The following is a 26,606-nucleotide window of genomic DNA, read 5'->3' on the forward strand; positions in this document are numbered from 1 at the left end:
ATTTATTTATTTGGTTGCACTGGGTCTTAGTTGTAGCAGGCGGGCTCCTTAGTTGTGGCTCGTGGGCTCCTTAGTTGTGGCTTGTGGGCTCCTTAGTTGTGGCTCTTGGCTCCTTAGTTGTGGCTCGCGAGCTCCTTAGTTGTGGCTCACGGGCTCCTTAGTTGCAGCTCGCCAGCTCCTTAGTTGCAGCACATGGGCTCCTTAGTTGCGGCATGTGATCTCTTAGTTTTGGCATGCATGTGGGATCTAGTCCCCTGACCAGGGATCGAACCCAGGCCCCCTGCATTGGGAGTGCGGAGTCTTATCCACTGTGCCACCAGGGAAGTCCCCAGGCAGTGCTTTAATGAGATGTTTTGCCGTCTTCAGTATCTGAAGGCTCACCAGAAATGTTATAATCTTTCTCATGAAGCATTCTGTTCCTGGCACCAAATTCTGTATTAGGATTATGTTCAATCATTTGTGATTCCAAAAAAGTAAAATAATAGTGGTTTTAAACATGATATAAGTTTACTTTCTTCTTACGTAAAAGAAGTCCAGAGATAGGTAACCCAGGGCTAGTGTGGTGCTCCACAGTGTCAAGGAACCGGCTTCTATTTTTGTTGCCTTGCCATTCTCAGCATGTGGCTTCTTCCTCATAGTCTGAGACGGCTACTTGCATTCCAGCACCTCATCCATATTCCAGGCAGCAGGAAGGAGGAGGGTCCAAAGAATAGTGTACTCAGTTCCTTTAAGGACATTTCCTGGAAATCACACTTAATACTTTTACAGGCATACCTCGTTTTATTACGCTTTGCTTTATGGTGCTTCACAGATGTTGCATTTCTCAGAAATTGAAGGTTTGTGGCAACCCTGCATTGAGCAAGTCTATTGGTGCCATTTTCCCAAAGTGTCTCTGTATCACGTTTTGGTAATTATCGCAGTATTTCAAACTTTTCATTATTATATTTATTATGATGATTTGTGATTGATGATCCTCGAGGTTACCACTGTGACTCGCTGAAGACTCAGATGATGGTAAGCATTTTTTAGCAATAAACTAAAGTAAGGCATATATATTGTTTCTTTAAGACGTAATACTATTGCACGCTTAATAGATTATAGTATAGTGGAGACGTAACTTGTATCCACTGGGAAACCAAAAAATTTGTGTGACTCGCTTTATTGTGATATTCGCTTTATTGCAGTGGTCTGGAACCCAACCTGCAATAGCTTCGAGGTATGGTTGTATTCATGTCCCATTGGCTCGAACTCATGGCCACATCTGGCTACAGGAGAGGCTGGGAAATGCAATCTGCATTCCGGCAAGCACTTAGCTAAAGTTCAGGTGTTCTATTACCAAGGAAGAAAGAGAAAGTGGATATTGGGCAAAACCTCCAGTGCTTCCCATAGTGATCCAGGTGAGGTTCTTTCGCTTTCTGCTTATTGGTCGTCTGTGGTATTTAAAAACACTCCTAATTCTCTTTCTGTTGTATTCTCTCTTTCATATCATCTAAAACTTCCCAGTTACTACATTTGGATGCTTTCATTTCTTTTAGATATAGATCACGAGTGTGCTTCCTTTCTCCTTCATTGATTTAGAACCTTTCCATTTTAAGATATGCCACCAGGACATTAGAATATTTCCATGCTGGTGTGCACTTACCTTTTCTTTCTTTCTTTTTTTTTTTGCTATACACATCATGCTTATTGCCTGCACAGATGCCTACAAAATGCGCTGCGCTAACTGCTGACTACTACTGTGTGTCTTAGCATTTTATAAATTCTACAGTCACTGTTCTTAGATGTAGCTGTAAAGTGGAGATTCCTGCAGTGCTTTGGAGAACACTTTTGCTGTATTTTATATTTGTTTGGGAAGTGGATTTCTTTGTCTGTACTCTCTCTTCCCTCTTTATTTCAAAGCTTTAAATATAATTGTACTGAAGTTAAAATCATATTTACTGATGTCTGTTATATTTTATTCCATCAGAACTTCTCAGCATCTCTTTTTAGAAATATTACTTGGCTAAGAGTAATACTATTTGAAGCAAGAGGCTGTCAGAAGGGAAGAATAATGGAACATGACTTAGGAGCTGTTTTTATTTATTATTATTATTATTTTTTTTGCGGTACGCAGTCCTTTCACCGCTGTGGCCTCTCCTGTTGTGGAGCACAGGCTCCAGACCCACAGGCCCAGCGGCCATGGGTCACGGGCCCAGCCGCTCCGTGGCATGTGGGATGTTCCCAGACCAGGGCACGAGCCTGTGTCCCCTGCATCGGCAGGCGGACTCTCAACCACTGCACCACCAGGGAAGCCCCCGGAGGTTCTGCCTTGATTGAAGCCTTTAATGACCATGAGCAACTGAAAATGCATTTTTAAACACAAACTCTGCACTGTTTACTGTGAAGGTAATGTAAAGAGCAAGTACTTTTGTATGGTAACTAATCTTGGCAGAATAGATTCATTTAATCAGTAACTTAGCTTTTATAGTTAAAGTGTAATAAGAAGGATAATTGATGAGAATGCTGGTGGTGTTTCATCTCAAATGCTGCAGTGCTGTCATAGATTGTACATAGTCCTGAGGGTTCCTCACTGTAGCACCAGTAGGTGACTAGGAGCCGTAGCCTAGCCTCTTCTCCTTGACCCATATTGAAGACTCTAGTCTTCAATATACTTTTTCTGTAGCAGAAAAACCCAAATGAACTTTTGGGCCAACGCAATATTTGTGTTTACTGTATTCCTACAAAATTGTGACAGTTTCTGGATTTTTTCCCTTCTTTTTATGACGAAATATTTCATTCTCAGTGTTTTGAAATATTTGATCAAGAATTTAGGAAAATATTCATGACTCCTTTTATAAAGAGGGAACATATTCTTAAGATATGGGGAGAGAGCTCATTGGGAAACCTAAGGATGTGAGGCTCTGGCACTGGAAAATAGTGCTTCTCTTCAAACACTCCATTGTAGTGTGGAAACAAAGCACAATACTGTAAAGGTCTTCCGTTTCCCCCAACTGCTGCCTGTCTTCATCTTAGGTGAGTTTTGTCTCAACAAGTTTTTCATTCCAAAGGTAGTATGTTCAAAAATAACTAGTCTTTTTCATATTATTCATACCTGAACAGCATCACTAGGGCACATTTTCTATACTGTGGCCTGGCAACATTTCAGGTTGTCCTGGCTTATTGGAGTGTAAGGTTTTAGTGTCAGAGTGGAAACGACAGAAAAATTCCTAACTTGAAAATTGTCTTATGATGGATTATGTAATTTTTGTAGGTGAATACACAAATATGTTCAGATCATATTTAAATTTATTCAGGTCTTTTATACATAGCGTGTGGACTGCTGAACATCCGTCATTCTTTCTCTTAGAGAAGAAATTTCTTTCTTTTTTTAAAATTAATTAATCTATTTTTTGGCTGCGTTGGGTCTTCGTTGCTACGCGGGCTTTCTCTAGTTGCGGCAGGCGGGGGCTACTCGTCATTGCAGTGTGCAGTCTTATTGCGGTGGCTTCTCTTGTGGAGCAAGGGTTCTAGGGCGCACAGGCTTCAGTAGTTGTGATGTGGGTGCTCAGTAGTTGTGGCTCACGGGCTTAGTTGCTCCATGGCATGTGGGATCTTCCCGGGTCAGGGATTGAACCCATGTCCCCTGCATTGACAGGCGGATTCTTAACCACTGCGTCACCAGGTAAGTCCCAAGAGAAGAATTTCTAAAAGACAGAATTCCGCAGTTAAAAATTGGAACATATTTGAACACCACAGAAAAGGGATCAGGAATCATAAGGAAAGCATATCTGTAGTGTTTGTGGGCATGAATATAGTTTAAGGAATGTAATGAAGACATGTTGCCAAAATAGTGCTTTAAATCTTAAGCAGCCTTTTCTTGGGGAGCAGGGAATTGGAGATAGGGATTTAGGCAAATTGTCAAATTTCTCTTAAATGTTTGCAACAAAATGCCACCTTGTAGTTAAACTCTGTACTTTTCAGGATACCTTCTCATAAAACCCTTTAAGGTAACATGACAGAGAGTAACAATTTTTATTCAGAGTGACTTGCCCAGGGTCATATCACCAAACTCAGTGATTTAAGATACTGATATAGGTCACATAACTTTTCCCCAAAACAACATTATTGTAATTGTTACTAGGGGGCTAGGCAGAATGGTAAATTATACCAAACTCAAAAGTCAGGCAGCAGGCTAAGGTGAACAGCTTCCCCTACAGTCTATTCTCTACACAGCTGCCAAAGTGATCTTTAACAACATGTGTCAGATCATATCACTCCATTGCTTAAAACCTCCCAGGGGCATCTAGTTTTTCCTAAAATGTATTTCTCCCCGCCTGTTCTGCTCTCTGCCCAGGCTGGTCTTTCAGTTCCTTGAAGATGTCAAGCTCATTCCCACCTCATGGTCTTTGAACTTGTACATGCTGTTTCCTCTGCATGGCTGGCTGCTTCTTGTCAAATTCTGGTAACATCAGATTGTGTAGTGGTCAGAGACATGGGCTCTGAAAGCTGATTCTCTGCGTTCCAGTTATTTAACCTCTCAGTGCCTTCGTTTCCTCACGTGTAAAAAATTGGATAAGTAAATACCTGTTAGTGTTGTGAAGGTTGAATACACACACATACAGTGCCTCACACAGAGTAAGTGCTCATTAAGTGTTGGCTGTTATAAAAGTCTCAGCTCAGAAATCACCTCCTCAATGAGACCTTTTTTTTTGCGGTACGCGGGCCTCTCACTGTTGTGGCCTTTCTCGTTGCGGAGCACAGGCTCCGGACGTGCAGGCTCAGCGGCCATGGCTCATGGGCCCAGCCGCTCTGCGGCATGCGGGATCCTCCCGGACTGGGGCACGAACCCGTGTCCCCTGCATTGGCAGGTGGACTCTCAACCACTGTGCCACCAGGGAAGCCCAATGAGACCTTTTTTGAACATTTAAATTAACCTTCCTCCACCCCCCCATAATACTTAACAGTTACCTGAAATTATTTTATTGTGTATTTATTTACTTTTATTTTTGTGTCTCTCTTACTATAACGTAAGCTCCATGAAAGCAGGAATATTTTCTGTGTCTTGCATTTCCAGTTCCTGGAACAGTGCCTGCTCAATATATATTTGTTGAGTGAATTAATGGAAGCCAGATCCACCCCAGAAGGTCTTCTTAGGTGACATTAAGACTGAAAAGCAGTTTGTGTCACTCAGTTAAAGGTGTTCCCATGTGTACCCAACACCATTAAGTTATGTTCTAAGCTATGGGTATCTGGCAGGGGCTTGTAGAGAGTGGTGTGGAGAGGTAATACAAAGAAAAGGAGTTGAGCCTGCAGATAAAATACATATCTTACTTTTCTTTATTTTAAATGTTTTTATTTATTTCTCCTGCTTCCAGCTGGTAAGTTCATGTCCTTTTATATAAGCCCTTAAGCTTACTTGTGCCTTTAAGTTTAGGGACAGCTGGTTGCCCCTCAGCATTATAAAGTTACAGCTTTATTGAGCTTCTTCTAAAATAGTGTGAGTAGAAAGTACCGATATGTAATTAGATACTCAGCTGTATATGATAATTTTAGGAGTCAGAGGGATGCTCTAAAACCAAAGTAGGCAATCTGAGACTAGGAATTCCTGAGTTATCAACAGAGTCAGGTATGATAGCAATTTCTCATTCTCTTATATCTATACCTCTGCCTTTTCCTCTTATTAATACTATCACTACGCTTTTTGTTTTCTGTTTTCTTCCTATTCTTGTATTCCTTTTTGTTTCTATCCTTCTACTTTCATGTCCATATTTTCCTTCTCATGTATATGATGGAAACTCAAATGATGTTTCTATTATTTGGCTTTGGCTCCTGCACCCAGTACCCAGAATCAGATTGGTCATCCTCTCAGATAAATGTCCTCTTCCTTTCTTGCCTGCTTCTTTTAGTAGAATCACCATTCTATCGGTCACTCTGGCTTAAAACCATGGAGTCATCTTGACACCTCCCTTTCCTCAGCCCCACAACCAAATACAAACATGTCCTATCACTTATAAATTCTGTCTCATTCATTCAGCATGAACTCAGCAAAGAGTAGAGTTTCTGCTCTTTGTCAGGTATGACTCCATGTTGTGTGTGACAGTTTCCATCTTTCTACATTTCCTACCCAAATTCAGGATCTCAGTAAATTATACTTTGCCTAGTGAAAGTAGCTTCGTAACTTTTTTCCCAACCTCATATTCCTTTTTTCCAATCCCGTATTTATTGCACTGCCTGATTAATTCTCTAAAACATGGTTTGACCATGTTATTCCCTACTTTTTTTTTTTTAATTTTTATTTTATGTTGGACTATAGTTGATTTACAATGTTGTGTTATGTTCCCTACTTCTTAGAGTGAAACTCAGCTTGCTGTTCCAGTCATATCTCGTATATTGTACAAGTACAGTCTTGTACTTGATTGCCCTTTTAGAACATACTCCACACTTTTCTCACATCCATGTTTTTGTTCATGCTGTTGTGTCTCCTGGAAGAATATAAGCTCCCTGAGGGCAGGAACTTTGTTTTATTCACTGTAGTATCCCGTAGCACCCAGAACAGTACCTGGCATGTAGTAGTTACTCAGTAGATATTTATCGAAAGAATGAATGAGAAGTAAGTGAATCTTGTCAATACTACCTATTTAAAAAAATTTTATTGACATATATAGTTGATTTACAATGTTGTGTTAATTTCTGCTGTACAGCAGAGTGACTCAGTTATGTATATCCTTTTTTGTATTCTTTTCCATTATGGTTATCACAGGTTATCGACTATAGTTCCCTGTGCTCTATAGTAGGACCTTGTTTATCCATCCTGTATCTAATAGTTTGCATCTGCTAATCGCAAGCTCCCCACCCTTCCCTCCCCCACACCCCCTTCCCCTTGGCAACCACAAGTCTGTTCTCTGTGTCTGTGAGCCTGTTTCTGTTTTGTAATACTATCTATTTTTTATGACTCTTCCCAAACATTAATATTACCTCTCTTAGGAAGCCTTTTCTGATCTTCTGTGTATTTCTATTTAAACATAAATACCTACCTGTGACAGAACCTTTTTCCCTCTCTTTTTTTCTGTATCAGTGCTGGCTTTGATTGTGTACGTCATGTGGTTGCCATGAGATTAATATAGTCAGTAAATGAACAAATGTTTGTTCTTGTTCTGCGTCAAGTATGATATCTAGGTACTTGAGTCAAAAGGACAGTAGAATGGAATTCCTTTCCTCAGTGAACTTAACTGCGTAGTGGAGGATCAATCCATTTTAATAGTAGTAAAAGTAAGCAGTGAGAAGCAAGCCTGGGATCTTATGGAAGCATAGCCTTTTGGAAGGGGTTGGATAATAGGGAGAAGGGGGTAGGTTGGGGAAGAAGAGGCAGTTCTAGGCTGTCACAAGTAGAAAGCAACATATGGTGGGAGCAGTGGGTGCTTAAAGGGGAGTGTGAGAAATGAATCAGGTACTCTGAAGGGCCTTGTACTGTTGGTATTGAAGAGGCAGTACTATATTGTTACCTTTTATCTGTTTTGTTGGGATAAGAGGAAAAACTTGGATGACTGATTCCCTGTAGAACGATCAGGAGGCGCTGAAACCCTGAAGTGAGCAAAAGCTGTAGCTCCATGGAACTTTCTGAAAAAAATTACTTGGGAGGTAAGATTTTTGTTACGTGGAATGCCTTCCTACTTGATTGATAGTCTATATAAGCAATTCCAATTTGAAAATAAGTTTTTTCCTGAGAATTTGAAAGCATACTCTATTATGTCAGTTTCTAATGTTGATGTTAAGAAATCTGAGGTCATTCATTGTATCTCACAGTGTTGTGGGCCAGGGATTTGGGTGGGGCTTAGCTTGGGGGTTCTTCTGCTCCACATGGTGTTTATTAACTTGGGTCCACATGGTGTCATTCAGCAAGTGATTGGGCGTGCCTGGGGGGTGTCCAGGAGTATACAGGCCTGACACCTTCGTGGGGATGTCTGGAAGGCTAGTCTTAGCTAGATCCCTTTTCTTTTCAGTGTAGTCTTGAGACCTCTTCTTATGGTCTCTCCGTCAGAGCAGTTGGACTTCGGGGAGTACAGCGCTCCCAAAGATCAAGATAAAAGCTGCCAGTCTCCTTAAACTCTAGACCTGGAACTGGCATAGCATCATTTTCACTGTACTGCATTGTTAAGGCAGTCACAGCCCAGCTCAGATTCAAGAGGAGGGGAAATAGACCTCACCTGCCAATGGGAGAAGTGTCAGGGAATTTGCAGTCATCTTTAATCTGCCATACCACTCTTCATGTGCTTTCTGTTGTTTTGAGTTAGATTTTATATTTTCCTATTTCTTGTATTCCTTGCTTTTGGATGACTTCTAAGATGAAGAGGGAGCAGAAAGGCCTTTTCTTTGCCATCTGTAGTAGCCTGAGTAGTTTTTAAGACATCTGAAGATAATGGGGATGGTGGTAACAGAGATAAGGGCAGCTAGCTAGCCAAGGCTAGATGTTTTCCTCACCTTTCACTGTAGGATCTAGGGCAGTACCTAGTACATAGTTAGCTCTCAGAAAATACTTGTTCTCAAATTCCTTTGTGTCAAATTATATATAGATATATCTGCTTAGACAGTAAGAGTTTTAAAGATTTTGGTTTATCTGTTGAAGATAAATCAAGGAAAATAAGAGTAAAAATCTGTACAGTTAAAAAAAGATTCATTAATTGATTAAAAAACTTTTTATACAGAGAAATTTTTTTCAGAAGAGTAATATCATTTGGTTGTATGAAACTCTTTGTCATGGGTCATAATAAAAAATCATGTTAGTATATACTTTTCTAGAGTTATCAGCTGTCTGCCTGAGCTCTTCCATGTCTCTAACACATTTTGTGCTATTGCGTCTAGTTACATGTGCCGCTCGGCACAAGCAGAAGGCATGCAACCCAAAAAGGGGGTGGGGTGGAGAAAAGATGAGGGGGAATCAGGCCAGCAAGAGAGGGAAACAGATGGGTTGTGGGAGATGACCCTGCCCCCATGTTGTTTTTGTTCTGGCTGCTACTGATCGTATGTGAATCAGCAGCCAAAAGATTGGAGTTGGTGATCCTATGATGAAAAAGAAAGTTTGATTTTGGACTCAGTAGAATTATAAATTTACAACACTAAAACATGATGCAGATTTTTTCTTTTGGTTATTTTAATTATCTTTCCTTTGAGACATGTCAAAGTATTTTGAGATATAACTCTTTAATTTTTCTAAATAATATATGTATAATCTGAGATGACTATTACTCTTTTAGCTTTTCTTTTTCATGCAAGTTTTACAGTAAATAAAACTTTAGGCATATTTAGGAACTGGTAGAGGAGACTTAATCCATGATGGCAATTCCTCAACATTTTTGGATCTTGTCTCTAGATGGTCAGAGTTTACTAGGACTTTCTCCTGTGGGCTATTTAAAAATGAGTAGAAAGTCGTATGTTTGCTAGAGAAATAAATCTTCCCAATGTATATATTTCATGCTAAATATTCTCTCTTTTCTTTTGTTAGTGCTTATACTTGACTTCTGTTTGGCTTATTTTCTAAGGTCAAGATTAAGGAAACCTTGCTTTATGTCTCACCAAGTCTTCACTTTGTCCTATGGAAGAATCTTATTTAAAAAAAATTTTTTTTAAAACATTATAAGAAAAAAAAACATTATAAGAATGTTAGCAAACATACACCAATATAGAGAGAATAATAGTATAATGAATCTCCATATACCCAGTATTCAGCTTCAACAGTTACCAGTGTTCTGTCTCTCTTGTTTCATCTGTTCCTCCTGCCCCTTACAATTTTTTATGGAAGAATTTTATTGTAATACCATTTAATGTTAGCATTTTGAAAGGCTATATCCTGAAACTTTTGAAATCTTTAAATTAAATACTACTGTAGCATATAATTTGCCCAGTAAAAATGTTTGGTAAACTATGTAGGTATGTAAAATTTTTAAATGACCTCTTCAAGCCCTTAATGATCCTATAAATATGGAACTTAATCAGTTACTAAGCTATTAAAATAAGTTCTGAATGGAACACTCAGTAAAACAGTTTTTCAAATTGCTTTTTCTTTCATTCCAGGCAGTGGCAGGCACAGTAATGGTCCAGGTCACTACAGAATTTAATATTCCTCTCTTTAATCTATTAAAAATGTATGAGTTCTGAAAAAGATCACTTTTTAAACTTCTTCATTTTTTCTTTATGCCTAGCACTTGACTTGGGTTGACTTTCTTTTAGGGCTCATAGTGCACGTTTTCTTTTAAAAAAATCATTTTTTTAAGAAGTACTGGTTATGTGCATTAAGTACATGCCAGAATTACAGATGCATGCAGTTTAACTTCAAACTTCATTAGAGAAATCATGACATCATGTGATGGATGGATCTTTATTGTCTTTTAGGAGCAGTAACACATGTGAATGTCAGATCTCCAAATCTCAGCAATAATAATAATTTTCTAATTTAAAGTAATAGGAGGAAGGTTGTTCTGAATTACTGATAAGTAAATTAAGGGACACTTTAAAGAATAGACAGTTTATTCTTTCAAGCTCAATGAATGAGTTAGTTTAGTAAATTATTTCTTAAGCAGAGATCTTGCCAAGCCATTAAAAAATTATTGTGGTAAAAAACATATACTAAAGTTACCATCTTAATCATTTTTAAGTGTATAGCTCACTAGTGTTAAGTATATTCACATTGTTGTGCAACAGATCTCTAGAACTTTTTCATCTTGCAAAGCTAAAACTCTATGTCCAGTGAACACTACTGCCAGGCCATTTTTAAAAAAATTTTTATTTATTTATGGCTGTGTTGGGTCTTCGTTTCTGTGCGTGGGCTTTCTTTAGTTGCGGCGGGCGGGGGCCACTCTTCATCGCGGTACGCGGGCCTCTCACCGTCGCGGCCTCTCTTGTTGCGGAGCACAAGCTCTAGACGCGCAGGCTCAGTAGTTGTGGCTCACAGGCCTAGTTGCTCCGTGGCATGTAGGATCTTCCCAGACCAGGGCTCGAACCCGTGTCCCCTGCATTGGCAGGCAGATTCTCAACCACTGCACCACCAGGGAAGCCCTGCCAGGCCATTTTTAATGGAAAAATAGCTCATTTGAAATGAGAAATATACATTTACATATTAACGTTGACTGTGTTATGTGCTAGTCTCTTTTGTAATCGTGTAAAGAATTATGCATTATGAGGCAGTATTTTAGTTTTTCTCTTAATCTGGTAAACACTATAAAATAGGTGGCACTCTTTTATCCTACCCCTCCCTCAAGTAGCATAAAATATTTCTTAATCTCATACTTCATTATGGTATCACAGATATCAGTGAAGTCTGAAATAATGGGATTTTGCTGTTTGGTTAAGAACTTTTTACATGAAACTATGATTCTACCCGAGCAAATTGGAGTACTTAAGTGGAATGATGTTTGCTGGTTCCTATCCTGACTTCCAAATGTTATATTTAATCTTTTTGTATTTTTTCATACAGTCTTCTTGTATTGTTCAGATTTTCCTCAAGACTTGCCTGTCTTGGTCCCCAGACTGTCTTTAAATATCTTTCATTTGCTTCTGTCTTTTTCAGACAGGCATTTACCCAAGTGGCTGTTAATGTGCAAATACCAATTGCAGGGTCTGTCTACTGTATACACACACAGTTGCTACCATCTCAGTTAAATTTCTCCATTTTCTAATGAGAGGTATGGACTCATATAATCTATAATGATTTAACAACTTTTTCCCCAGTTTTATTGAGATGTAATTGATATATAGCACTGTATAAGTTTAAGGTGTAAGTAGTGACTTGACTTACCTATGTTGTGAAATGTTTACCACAATAAGTGTTGGTAACAGTCATCATCTCATATAAATACAAAAACATTGTTTTTCCCTTGTGATGAGAACTCTTAGGATTTACTCTCTTAACAGCTTTCAGATATACCATGTAGCAGTGTTAACTCTACTTATCTTATAATTGGAAGTTTGTATCTTTTGGCAACCATCATCCAATTCCTCCACCTCCCACCCCAGTGACTGGTAACTACAAGTCTGATCTCTTTTTTTATGAGGTTTTTAAAATTTATTTATTTATTATTTTTGGCTGTGTTGGGTCTTTGTTGCTGAGCGCAGGTTTCTCCCTAGTTGTGGCGAGCGGGGGCTTCATTGCGGTGCATGGGCTTCTCATTGCGGTGGCTTCTCTTGTTGCGGAGTACGGGCTCTAGGCACGCGAGCTCAGTAGTTTTGGCTTGTGGGCTCTAGAGCGCAGGCTCAGTAGTTACGGCACATGGGCTTAGTTGCTCCACGGCATGTGGGATTTTCCCGGACCAGGGCTCGAACCCGTGTCCCCTGCATTGGCAGGCGGATTCTTAACCACTGCGCTACCAGGGAAGCCCCCATGAGTTTGTTTTTATTTTTCTGTTTGTTTTTTAGATTCCACATAAGTGAGATCATACAGTATTTGTCTTTTTCTGTCTTATTTATTTCACGTAGCATAATGCCCTCAAGGTCTGTCCATGTTTTTGCAAATGACAGTATTTCCTTCCGTTTTGTAGCTGAATAATATTCCATTGTATATTAACAGCTGTTTATTGAAAACCTGTTACTGTATGTGAAGCTACTTTTTCTAGGTCTTAAGACAGAAGTTTTTGTTTTTTTTAATGAATTTATTTATTTTTATTTTACTTATTTTTGGCTGCATTGGGTCTTCGTTGCCGTGCATGGGATTTCTCTAGTTGTGGTGAGCGGGGGCTACTCTTCGTTGCAGTGCGTGGGCTTCTCAATGCGGTGGCTTCTCTTGTTGCGGAGCACGGGCTTTAGGCGTGTGGGCTCCGTAGTTGTGGCTCGCAGGCCCTAGAGCGCAGGCTCAGTAGTCGTGGTGCACGGGCTTCGTTGCTCCGTGGCATGTGAGATCTTCCGGGATCAGGGCTCGAACCCGTGTCCCCTGCGTTGGAAGGCAGAGTCTTAACCAAGGCGCCACCAGGGAAGCCCAAGGCGGAAGTTTTGATACTGTCCTCCTCCTGCTTTCCTTTAGGACTCAATTAAGAGTGGTTTTTTTTTTTTTTTTTTAATTCACACCTCAGTGCCGCCATCCATGTGCGCATGTATGTGTGAGCACGCTCATATGTTTCAGGGTGGGGAGGGTATTGAGGACTCTTTCCTAAGGAGTTTGGGTCTCAAAGGGTTGTTAAATATCATAAAATTGAATTTTTTAGCCTGAAAAGGCTGCTGTTAAGGAAAGCAAATATTCTCTTTCAGGGTCAGTGGCAAAGAAAAAGCCAGATGGATTAATCATGTATAACAGTTGTTTTTTCCCAGTACACATAGAGACATGGCTTAAATGATGGTAAGTCATAGGCAAGATGGGAAAAAATTTTTTGAAGTTCAGATTCTGGATTTTCTTGGTAAACATTTGTTATTTTTTAATTCCTAAAATTGTTCAAACCCTCAAAAAATTCTTTTCCCAATGTTTGCCCGTACTACCTCTTAGATTTTTGAGTTCCTAATATATATATATTTTTTTGAACTTGCCTCACTTTCTTTCAGCATTTTTGGAGTAGAGAATCCTTCTTAATGTCTTTATTCTTCCTAATGTCACCCCCGCTTCTTAATTGGTCTTATCTGATCTTTTCCATTCCATTTTACATTTTATGAAGAGCAACCAGAACTACAGTCAGGTTTGGGCACATTATAGCCTTACGTGAAGGTAGAATGTGATGGTCCTTTTAGTTTTCAGTGCCTTTCTTCATTTCATGGCTTTCCAATATTTTGTTGGTTTCTTAATCTGAAGCAGATTAAAATCCTCACTAAAGTCTGCAGGGAACTCCTAGGTCCCCCTTTTAGATTAAGAATTATAGCTTTTTCATTATAAAAGCAATATGTGTGTTTTAGAGAAAATTTGGAAACTAAAGAAAGTAAAACTTTTCATAGTCCAAACAAACAAAACCCATTTTGTGTTTTGGTAAATTCCCTTATGGTCTGTTTTTCTGTGTATAATATTTTTATATGAATATGTGTTTTTATCTTTTTGTAAACTTAATTTTAGATAAACAGTTTCCACATTTTAATTTGTAAAAATTATTCTTAATAATTCCACAGCATTTGGTGGATGAATATAGTCTTAATTCCCTTAACCATTAATTCCCTTGTTGTTAAAAAGACTTTCAAATTATTTGTGTTCTTTTTCTTTTTTTTTTTCTTTTTTTTGCGGTACGCGGGCCTCTCATTGCTGTGGCCTCTCCTGTTGCGGAGCACAGACTCCGGACGCACAGGCTCAGCGGCCATGGCTCACGGGCCCAGCCGCTCCACGGCATGTGGGATCTTCCTGGACCGAGGCACGAACTCGTGTCCCCTGCATCGGCAGGCGGACTCTCAACCACTGCGCCACCACGGAAGCCCTGGGGATTGTTTTCTTAAAGAAATTTTCTCCCCTGGATTATGTTGGTACAACATGATACTTTAATACCTTGTACTCATTATTTCACAAGATATTTTTCCTTAGTAGTTGGAAGGTAACATTTATCTCATAGCTATTTCTCCTTGACCACTATTTCCTTTTATCCCACTAGACACGTGTGTGTGTGTGTGTTGGTTTTATTTCAGTCGTACATTATCCACCTGAGTGATATAGTTGAGGACACTTATCGGACTTGAAATCTCATGCACTCTGTGAGCATAGTAAAAATTTAATAATGATGCTAGTTTACTTTACAAAAAGCTTTTAAGAATAGTGGTAGCTCACCAGTACTATAATTTATAATAATTAGTATTCAGCATGTATTCAGTGGAATAGTCTTTTTTCCATAACTAAACTTTTAATTTCTCCTTCCATTTCCAGGTTGCCATCACGAAAGCCAAGGTGGATTTCTCCAGTGTAGTGTGCCTGCCCCCTTCCGTCATTGCTGTGAATGGGCTGGACGGAGGAGGGGCTGGCGAAAATGATGATGAACCAGTGCTGGTGTCCCTGTCCGCGGCACCCAGCCCCCAAAGCGAAGCTGTTGCCAATGAACTGCAGGAGCTCTCCTTGCAGCCCGAGCTGACCCTAGGCCTCCATCCTGGCAGGAATCCCAATTTGCCTCCACTTAGTGAGCGGAAGAATGGTGAGTAGATATGGAATTATTGAATTGCCTGATTTGAACCAAGGTCTTCATGTTTCTAATGTCATAGATCCTTACTTTATTTTATGTCTCTTGAAAGTTTCTTATAATCTTAATATTTCTTATAAAATAGAGAAATGATAAGTTTAGGTGGTCATTGTAAGCCCAACATTTCTTGCCTGGGTTATCGTAATTGGTTTCTGGGTTTTTTTTCCTACTTCTTTGCTTCTCCCCATGTACTCTTTCTCATTTTGTAAACCCATATACACGTTTATGTAATACATATATTAATTGGAGAGGGAGAACTATACTGTATGTGTTCTTCAGAAACTTGTGTTTATTGTTCAATATTTATTTTCCCTGTGAGTTATTAAAGGTATTCTGTAATTTCTTATAATCTAATCTGTGAATCACCATTTATTGAATAGTTCTTCTTTTCCCTAGTGATATTTCTTTTTGGCTGTGCCACGTGGCATGTAGAGTCTTAGTTTCCTGACCAGGGATCAAACCCATGCCCCCTCAGTGGAAGTCTGGAGTCCTAACTGCTGGACCACCATAGAATTCCCTTCCTTAGTGATCTCTAATGCCAGCTTTATTCTGTTTCTCTGTGTACAGGAGTTAGTTTTTGGGCTCTCTGTTTTCACTGATCTCTCTATCTCCGTGTCTTTACATCATTTTAGTTACTGTTGCCATCTGTTAGGACAGGTCTCTCCTTGCCTTTTTCTTCTTCAAAATTGTTTTGGCTAATCTTGGCCTTTTATTTTTCCATAATTTTAGAATCAGCTTGTGAAGTTCTACAAGAAAACCCACTGGGGTTTTCTCATCCAACATTTTATTATGAAAAAATTCCAACATATGATGAAATAGAGAGTTTTACACTGCACACCTTTATATCCACCACTCAGATTCTACCATTAACATTTTATAATATTTTCTTTATAGTAGATCTATCCATCCCACTGTCCATCAATCCACCTTATTTTTTGGATACATTTCAAAGTAAATTGCAGACATCAGTATATTTCCATTTTATTGAAGTATAACGTTGATACAGAGTAACACAAATTGTAAGCATCCTGGTTGTTATTACAAACAAAGTGAGTACACCTGTGCATAATTACTATTTAATAAAGAAATAAAATATTTCCAGCACCCCAGAACCACCCCTTGTGCCTCTTTCCAATCAGTACTCCCTCTTCCTGATCAGATGAAACTACCATCCTGACTTTTAACACAATAGTTTAGTTTTGCTTGTTTCTAAACTTGATATAAATGGAATCATGCTGTGTGGTGTTCTGTTGGTGGCTTCTTTTATGTTTTTGAAATTCATTTGGGTTGAATTGTGTGTGGCAATAGTTCATTTTCATTGCTATATAACCAATCCGTTTTATGAATGTAATTTGTCCATTTTTACTTTTGATGGAAATTTGGTTTATTTTAGTTTGAGGCTCTTATGAATCATGCTGCTGTGAAGTTCTTGCTGGGATTTTGATTTGAAATATATCATTTATAGGTTAAGGGGGAGAATATACATTTTAAATATTGGGTCTTCCTGTCCATTAGTTAGTTTTATCTCTCCAATTAAATAGGCTGTCTTTAGTATCTACCCACAGATTTTATAATTTTTTCCATAAAGGTTATACAAATATTTTATTAGGTATATTCCCTGGTATCTTTTTTGGGGGTAGACATTATAAGTGGTATATTTTTATAAAATATTTTTTGACTCTTTGATACTGGGGTTTAGAAATACCAAACCTTTTCAAAACTCCTCTGGCTTTTCTACATCTCTACCCTCCATTTGGGAACCCCCCTCCCCAAACCCCACCCTGCCACCTTCTTGCTAACTCTTACTTGTCCTTCAGTATTCTGTTCAGACATCACTCCCTTTGAGGAGCCTGTCCTCACTCATATTCAGTGTTACGTGCCCCTCTTTGTGTTTGCCCAGTTGCCCTTTGTCTTCGTACTTCATCACCCTGTGTTGTAATTGGAATTCTCCACCCAGTGGGCCTTTGAAAACTGAAATCAGACATTGTCACACTCCTCTCTCAGAACTCTTCAATATCTTCTCATGAGGCTTATGATGAAATCATAGTTTTTACGATGTGGTCTTGGTATCACCTCTCACCTGATTTTTTTTTTTTTTGTAGCTTAAATCTATTACCTCACAGCTAACCCATGAACAATATCACCTGATTTCTTACCTCTGTTCCCCAGCTCACTCTGTTCCAGCCACACTTACTTGTTATTTCTTGAACATATCAAGTATGCTACTGCCCCAGGGCCTTGATACTTGTGCTGTTACTGAAGTTCCTGCACAAATGTTATTTTCTCTGGGAGGCCTTTCCTGCCTATCTTATTAAAATAGCACCTCCCATTCCTCTCTATCCTGCTTTGTTTTTCTTCTAAGCACTTATTATGACCTGTGTGTGTGTGTGTATGTGTTTGTACATGTGTGTATATATGTTTGTTGTCTGTATTTCCCCTCTCTGATAGTACATTTCATGAGTCCAGAAACTTTATTTTATTCAGTATATATTCAACTCCTGGCTCATAGTGGGCACCCAATAAATATTTGTTGAATAAATAGATGAATGGTTTACTTGTTTGTGGCAAGAACTCTGTTCTACATGCGTAGTGGGAAATGTAATGGAAACTTAGGCATTTTTTATTTTGGGAAATAGTGGACACTCAAGCAGTTTTCTTGTGTTCTTTTCCCATTTATAATTTCTACTTATTCACCCAAGATGGCAGAAAGTTCAGCTTATTTATACGTTAAGGGGAAAGAGTCCAGAGGGACAAGCTGGAGACAGAAAAGGGGAAAGGATAACTGATGGAGCATTGTTCCTGGGAGATGCAAGAGGATGGGATCCAAAGGCATTGGCTCTGCCTTGAGTGTGAGTGGGGACCAGCATTCCTCTGGGATGGGAGGAATGGCAGTGAAGGTGATGACAGACAGCAAACAGCAAAACTGTAATATCTTGGGCAGGAAGTAGAGAAAATTGGTGCTGACAGCTGTGATGGTCTCAATGGAGTAGAAGGCAGCTGTTACTGTTGAGGCAGAGGTGTTGGTGTATCTTCAGCCTTTTTTGTCTCAGCTCTTTGCCATATAAATCAGCTGATTTTCCCCCCCATTTTGAACAACAACAATTCTCTAACCTTCCCTTTAAAGTCAGGCTCCTGAAAGAGTAGTTTACAGTTACTGTTTCTCTACTTTCCCACATTCCAGAGACTTCACTGCATTCTGGCCTCTGTCCCTACCTTTCTTCAGAAACTGCCATTGCCAAAGTCATTAGTGCTCTTTTTGTTGTAGACCAAATAGGTACTCTGTATTCTATTTGACCTCTTTGTAGCATTTGACATGGTTGGCCATGCCCTCTGACTGAAACTTTTCCTCCACTGACATCTGTGACACTACTCTTTACTGGCTTTTAAAACTCAGTCTTTCTAGCCACTTCCTTCTCTGCTCAGATCTTTTACTATCTTTCTCTACTCACCTCTTAAATTTTATTACTCTCCAGTGTTCAGCTCTAGAGCTTCCTTAACTTCTTACTCTATATCTTTACCTTGAATGGTTTCCCCCAGAACTCTGGCTTTAACCTCTATTATATGCTATTGATTCCATGTTATCTTTCCAGGCTAAGTCTCTGCCCTGAGCTCCAGACTCATATGCTTGGCTGTCTGTTGAACACCTTCACTGGATGTGCCACAGACTCAGTACGCTCAGAGCTAAACTCATCATCTTACCGCTGTTCCTACTGAATTCGTCATTGTAGAAATTGGTACCACCTTGTACCCAGATGTTCAGACCAAGGGGTTGCTTTGTTTTGTTTTCTTTCTGAATGAAATCTTTAAGGGTTTTATTTGTTTTATTATCAGATAAAGTATAGGAAAAAAGAAAATGAATATTCCCTCATGATTATACAGTTCAGTGATAGCTAATGGCAGCAGTTAATATATTTTCTATCAGTTTTTATTTGTTCATTCATTTGTTTACTTTTACACATATATACTCTGTATAAATTATTTTCATGTAATATTATTTTATGAGATTTTACTATATCATTCAGCTATATTAGAAAACATTTTTTTCTCTGCTTGATATTTGTATTGTGTGTATACAACATTTAGCCAGTCTCCTGTGAGACCTTTACCTTGTTTTTATTTTTTTATGTTATAAATAATACTGCAGTAAGCATCTTGGTATATAAATCTTGCAAGTAACTGTAGGACAAACTCCCAGAAATGGATAAAAAGATAAGGACATAAAGAACATCGTGTCCTTCTGGTCACAAAAGTAACGTGTTTGGGTATGAAGTTTTTAATTTTTTGAAGTCATTATTTCCAAATTGTCCTCCAGAAAGATTATAACATGCTATTTTTAGAAGTAATTTTTTACTCCATTTCCTTTCTATCTCCTTTATCTTTCCTCCCAGCCACCAGTCACCAATTTTTGTAAATTCCACAGTGATCATATCTACTGAATTCATTCTTTTCTTGCCATCTTTACAGCTGCCACTTAGTTCAGACTCTTTTTTTTTTTTTTTTTTTGCGTTATGCGGGCCTCTCACTGTTGTGGCTTCTCCCGTTGTGGAGCACAGGCTCCAGACGCGCAGGTTCAGCAGCCATGGCTCATGGGCCCAGCCGCTCCGCGGCATGTGGGATCTTCCCGGACCGGGGCACAAACCTGCGTCCCCTGCATCGGCAGGTGGACTCTCAACCACTGCGCCACCAGGGAAGCCTGGATCAGACTCTTAATAATGTCATACTTGGATTACTGCAAGAATGGCCTTCTAACTGCTCTCTCCTTGTTTCTCATCTTGTCCCTATTGCCAATGGGATGATCTTTCTAAACCATAAATGAGGCTACTGCTCTCCTGCTTGAAATCAGTTAGCGGTTCCCCATTTCCTCCCTTTATGCTCCTCATCTTGGCAAACCTTCATAGCCAGTTTCTGCCCTGCCTCTCATCTCTTCCCGCTCACAATAAAATATTTGGGGTTTCCCACAAGAGACATTTCCACATCTCAGTTCCACTGCATGTCCTGTTTTTTTCTTCCTGGAATGGCCTTCATCCTCTTCTTCTGGCTAATGTTTCTTTCTAGTCAAGAACCAGGGTAAGGGCTTCCCTGCTGGTCCAGTGGCTAAGGCTCCACACTCCCAGTGCATGCGACCTGGGTTTGATCCCTGGTGAGGGAGCCAGATCCCACATGCCTCAACTAAGAGTTTGCATGCCACAACTAAGAGTTCTCATGCTGCAACTAAAGATCCTGCGTGCCGCAACTAAATATCCCGTGTGCTGCAATGAAGATCCCACGTGCCTCAGCTAAGACCCCAGCACAGCCAAAAATGTAAATAAATATTAAAAAAAAAAAAAAAAAAAAGAACCAGGGTAAGGTGCTGCTTCCTTCAGGACTTCTTCCTTAGACTCCCAGCTTAGGTTAGGGGTTTGCCCTTTGTGTTCTTCCTAAGCACCCTGTGCATAATTATCTACTTATTTGTTATCATATTTGACTAGATGAGAAGCTTTGTGAAAGCAGGGATTATGTCTGTCTTATTTATTGTGGTATCCTTAGTGCCTAGCCAGAAACTAATGTGCTAATCAATCAGCAAGGGTGCTTGTTAAATGCAGATTCTGATTCTCTAGATCTGGATGAGGACTGAGAGTCTGTATTTTTAAAAATTTAAAAATTTTTATTCATTTATTTTTAAAATTTATTTATTTATTTATGGCTGCGTTGGGTCTTCGTTGCTGCACGTGGGCTTTCTCTAGTTGCAGTGAGTGGGGGCTACTCTTCATTGCGGTGCACAGGCTTCTCACTGAGGTGGCTTCTCTTGCTGCAGAGCACAGGCTCTAGGCGCACGGGCTTCAGTAGTTGCGGCTCGTGGGCTCTAGGGCGTGTGGGCTTCAGTAGTTGTGGGGCACAGGCTCAGTAGTTGTGGCACACGGGCTTAGTTGCTCCGTGGCATGTGGGATCTTCCCGGACCAGGGATTGAACCCGTGTCGCATGCATTGGCAGGTGGATTCTTAACCACTGTGCCGCCAGGGAAGTCCTAGACCAGAAGTTTTAACTACTTTTTTAAAATTGAAGATCTCTATAAATTTGAAATTTTATGTATAAGTCCAGTGTGTAAAACGGCTGCTCCAGTTGACTGGAATCTGTATGGAGGAGGCAGAACCCCACTTACCTGGCATCCTGCCCCTCAGGCAGCTCTTGAAAGAGCACAAGTTGAAAACTTCTGATCTAGATCATCTATCTCTGTTAGTTTAAGCTATGTCAGAGCCAACCTCTTCAGTTGCTAGAATGGTTTCCTAACTGCCAGGAGCCCTAAATTGATTAATAGTGACCTTGCTTATAAGAGAATGTGGATACTTGAAACTGACAGACAAACATAACAGTCTGTACAGCATAATTACCATTTTGGCAGGCGAAAATAACCCCCCGAATTGAAATTTTATTCAACATTAGAAAGGAAACAGTGGTGAAATACTGGTATTAGAATAATGCTGAAGGGGAGGGGAGGGGCTTAATAAAGAAATAATCTATAAGAAGTTTGATGACTACAGAAAAATACCTTATATGGTAGAATGTATGTCAATGGCCAAAAATACTAATTGCTTAGCAGAAATCATTAAAATAACTGTCAAAATCAGATTCTGTTGTTTTAGGGAGAAAATAGGAATTATTGATCAAGTTAAGAAAACTAGGAAGTTGCAGAGTAGCTGTTTCCCTGGTGAAACGTCTTAGTGTTTTCTTTTTTGTTCCATCCAGCAGCCAGCAGGTGAATGTCTGGACAGGGGCATGTTGTTAGTATCTAGTTGCATTGCTTTCCTGGCCATAACTGGGTCTTCTGTTTGTGCACCTTAATGGTGCTTCTTCCTATGAAAAGGAGAAAAAGGCTGGATGTACTGGTAAGAAAATCATTGTTATATTTTACACTGGGTCTGCTTTGCATGGTTATTAGTAGGGAGGTAAAGGTAAGAGCAGAAATGGAAAATCCTCAAGAGGATTATGGAATTGGAAAGTGTGGTGTTCTAGAGCAAAATAAATCCTGGGGTTCGAGGTGCTTTTTCATGGATGGTGTACTGTGTGTTGAAAAGGTGGAGTGAAGTTTTACTTTTTCTCAGATCTCTTTCATTTAGAGGCATATCTTATATGGAAATTCATTGATTGAGCAAGGGTCCTTATGGAGCAATAGGCAGTCAAGGTCCTGATACCTCTATTTCCTAAACAGAGCAAGTTGGAACCCTACTGAGAGGAGGTACCTTAACCCAACCTTTATTGGCCTAATTGGAAAAAGTTGGCAGAGACGTTTCAAGGTGTATTTTTAAATATTACTCGTCTGTCTTCTTCTAGGCTGAGCGCTTAGGTCTAAAAGATAAAATTGATGTACCTTTGGATCCTCTCCAGGCTGGGCTTGGAGAAGTCCAGAAAAATCTCTCTGATGATCTAACCCCATCCCCTTTGGCCAGCTGGCACACATTGAATGAATGTGTCATAACGGAGAATTCAAGTTTTACTTTGCTTCTTCCTTTAATGGCGCAGTGCTCCTTGGCTGTCTTTTCCTTACATATCCACCCCTTCTTTATACTAACTGATAAGTCTTTCAAGTATGAATGAGTTTCAGAACTGGCTGAGACTGCATAAGGTGTATTGTCAGGAGCCTCTAGGATGGGAGCTGAAATACCATTTACTCCTTTTTCTCATTGCAAATATATTACATTTCAGTTACCTTACAGGCTTTTGTGGGCAAGCCTGAAAATTTTGCCATAATTCATATTTCATGTGGGAAGGTACATTCCATATTCCAAATGATCAAATTACAAATGAACTTTTGGAATATAATCCATTTATAAGTTGAGGACTTGCTTATATCCTAAGAGGTGTGCCTCTTGACATTTGAGAATTATGGATTTAAGACACAGTGTATAGTAATTACATGGAATGCATTACTCAGAAGGCATTATAGACAAAAGTTAGATAATTTAATGAATGACAAGTTCATAAATGTTTCTAAGAGAAAGCTGGCATTTTGGGCATTGTATTCTTGGCCTTTTATTTTATCCTTGACTTTTAAACGTTTATTTCAGGTCAGTCATTTGTACCTTCCTACAGCCCTGCTACTGTTCATTGCTGTGACCAGTATGGAAATTATTATTCAGCAGATATTTATAAAGTGCCTACAGTAAATGAGGCACTGAGGAAGACGTTGAAAGGTATACAGAAGAATAAGTTGGACCATAGCTAGTAGTTTTTGCCTTCTCTCCTGTTCCTTTGATGAACAAACCATTAATTAGCTCTTTTATAAGAGCTAATCAATACCAAATTTCTTTGTTTTTCTTTCCCACTTTAGGTACTACAGACTAAATTTGGGGCTAGTCATCTGTTTATGGGGGATAATTTGGGGGGTCGTAGATAGAGGTTGATAGGAGGCAAAATTTTTAAAACTGGTGACATTTACCTTTCCTTTTTCCTGCTTGGTCCCCCTAGCACCCCCTAGATAGCTCTCCTGCACTTCTTGTGTTCTAGTTAACAAATCCATGTTTGTTTCTTAAAGCCAATGAGAACTTTGTAGGACTTGAATTTTTGTATTTTGCATTCTCATTATTGAGAAAGTACTTTTCTCCAACCCACCAAGGATTGAGTAAATAAAAACTTGAAATATCACCCACAAGAAATTACTTTTATCTACACCTGTAGGAACATTTACTTCTGAATCACAAATTATTGATGATCCAACAGATATGAATATACTTAGAGAAGAATGGGACAGAACATTTGAAATTAGATCTACATAGCTGAAAAAGCTTCTTACACTAATTGCCCCCCCCCTCAGTATTAGATTGGTGATACATATTTTACCATTCATGTCTTTTTTTCTTTTTTGGGGGGGTGGGGGAGGATAATAACATACATACAGAAAAGTGCATAAATCATGATAGTTTACAGAATAGCCGTAAAGCAAAGAGCTGTGTAACCACTACTCAGCTCAACAATAGCTCATTATAAACCCCAAGGAAGCCTCCCACATGCTCTTTGATTACAGCACCGTCTCTTCTTCATAGGAGTAACCACTATTCTGACTTCTTGAAAATCATTTGTTTTACCTACTACAAATATATTCCTAAACAATGTAGTTTAGTTGAAGTTTATATGAACGGAATGATTCTATATTCTTCTTTTGTTCAGTACATGTGCTATTCATTTATGCATACGGCTTTAGTTTATTCATTTTCATTACTGTATAGTGAATGCTCCCATGGAAAATCATAATTTTAAAAAATCCATTCTTCTGGTGAACATTTGGGTAGTTTCCAGGGTTAGGCTATTACAATGTTATTGTGAATGTTCTTTATGTATCCTGGCGCATGGGTACATGCATATATACATAGGAATGGAAATTCCTATACATATATATAGTAACACAAAATTACTAGGTAAGATTAAATTCTTTTCCAAAGTGGTTGTACCAGTTTATATACCCTCCAGCAGTTTATGGAAGTTCCCACTGCTCCATATCCTTACCAACACTTGGAATTGTTGGATTTTTAATATTTACTACTCTGTTGGTTATGTGAAGGTATCTTATGATGTTCTTGATTTTCATTTTACTGTTTTCTAATGAGGTTAAACATCTCTTCTTATACGTACTAGCCATTTGGATTTCTTTTGTGAAATGCCTAGTGACATTTTTTGCCTATTTTTTCTACTAAAGAGCTAATAGGAGTTCTTTGACATATTCTGAATGCTAGTTTGTTGTTGCTTAAATGTGTTACAGGTACCTTCTCACACTCTGTGATTTATCTTTCTCATTCTCTTTATGGTATCTTTTAATTAAGGATTTCTAATTAGTTAGTTTTGTATCTTAATTTTTTGTATGCGGGTAAGGTAAGGCCCAACCGGATGTTTTTTTCCAAATGGAGTCTTATTTACTTATTTTTTAAAATTTATTTATTTATTTATTTGTGTCTGTGTTGGGTCTTCATTGCTTCATGTGGGCTTTCTCCAGTTGCTGCGAGCTGGAGCTACTCTTTGTGGTGGTGTGCGGACTTCTCACTACGGTGGCTTCTCGTTGTGGAGCACAGGCTCTAGGCACGCGGGCTTCAGTAGTTGTGGCACGTGGGCTCAGTAGTTATGGCTCGTGGGCTCTAGAGCACAGGCTCAGTCGTGGCGCACAGGCTTAGTTGCTCCGCGGCATGTGGGATCTTCCCGGACCAGGGCTCGAACCCGTGTCCCTTGCATTGGCAGGGAGATTCTTAACTACTGTGCCACCAGGCAAGTCCCGGATTCTTATTTATTGAAAATAATCTTCTTCCCCACTGATCAGCAGAGCTCCTTTCATGTATCAGGGACTTGCCCTATGTGTGAGTGTGTTTCTGAGCTCCTGTTTGTTTCCACTGGTCTGTGTGTCTGTGCTTGTACCAATACCTCAGTCTTGATTATGGTAACAGTAGTTAGTCCTGTTCTATGGGAGAAGTCAGTCTTCCCATCTTTTTCCAAGAGTCTTTTTCTTGGCTTATTCTTGGCCCTTTGCATTTCCATATTAATTTTAAAATCACTGTGGGATTTTGATTGGAATAAATCTATAAACCAATTTGGAGAGAATGAGCATCTTTAGAATATTGTGCTACAAATGTGGTATTTTTCTCCATTTATTTAAGAACTTATTATTATTTGGCCATACCCCACAGCTTGTGGGATCTTACTTCTCTGACCAGGGGTTGAACCCCTGCCCCCTGTGCTGGAAACACAGAGTCTTAACCACTGGACCACCAGGGAATTTCCTCTCCATTTTTTTAGATTTTCTAAATCTCCCAGTGAGGTTTTATAATTTTCTATGTGGTGGTTTTACATATCTTTTGTTAGATTCATTTTCAGAGGTTTCATAAGTTTTAATGCTGTTATGGTATCTTTTAAACTTTTTTCGCTTTCTAACTGTTGTTGCTGGTCCCAAATATTTTTCTGAAGAAATAACAGATGCAATTTGTATGTGTCTGTTATCTGCTTTGCTGGGTGGGATGGGAAGAATTATGTAAAGAGAAATGAACAGGACAGAATGTTCACTTCGACATAACTCATTCCCCTTTCATAGGTTTTTCTCCTTTGTGTAAAATTTGGGAAGTACTCATTTGTTTTCCATATGTGTAGCCTGTGGAAGAAAGGGCAGATAATGTATTTTTTTTCCTGTAAGAGTACACTGTATCCTTTCATGCTTTAGTGTTGCACAGGAGGTACTAATTAACTGCTGGGAGAAGTAAAAATTTTGAGTGGGCAGTTTCTGATCCAAATTACATTATTTTCTTGGGGAAAGGAAAGATTTGTTACTTACGTTCCTCAGGAAGCCTGGTTGTCAAGGGTTTTTTAGATTAGCCAATGTGAAAATGCCCAAATCTTAAGCATGCTAGTTCATTGAGCAATTCTGGTTAAAATGTGATGTAGAGAATTTCATAACCTATTTCATCTCAGTACTGAGAGAGAATCAATTTCCCATTCTTGAGTATTCATCAAATGTTGTGCTAGGCTCCTGGAGAACAGATACCAGATAGAATCTCCCTCTTA

At 39.2% G+C, this 26,606-nt stretch overlaps 1 protein-coding gene across 1 annotated transcript in view; it reads left to right on the forward strand.

Annotated features, from left to right (window-relative positions):
• MRTFA (myocardin related transcription factor A) overlaps positions 1 to 26,606 on the forward strand; it is a 166,733-nt gene that overhangs the window by 31,819 nt on the left and 108,308 nt on the right. Inside the window, exon 3 of the mRNA XM_065888122.1 lies at positions 14,789 to 15,050. Coding sequence (XP_065744194.1) covers positions 14,789 to 15,050 — 262 coding nt within the window. The remainder of the gene's footprint in view (positions 1 to 14,788; positions 15,051 to 26,606) is intronic.

The sequence above is a fragment of the Phocoena phocoena genome, chromosome 11 (assembly GCF_963924675.1).
Source record: "Phocoena phocoena chromosome 11, mPhoPho1.1, whole genome shotgun sequence".
NCBI classification, from domain to species: domain Eukaryota; kingdom Metazoa; phylum Chordata; class Mammalia; order Artiodactyla; family Phocoenidae; genus Phocoena; species Phocoena phocoena.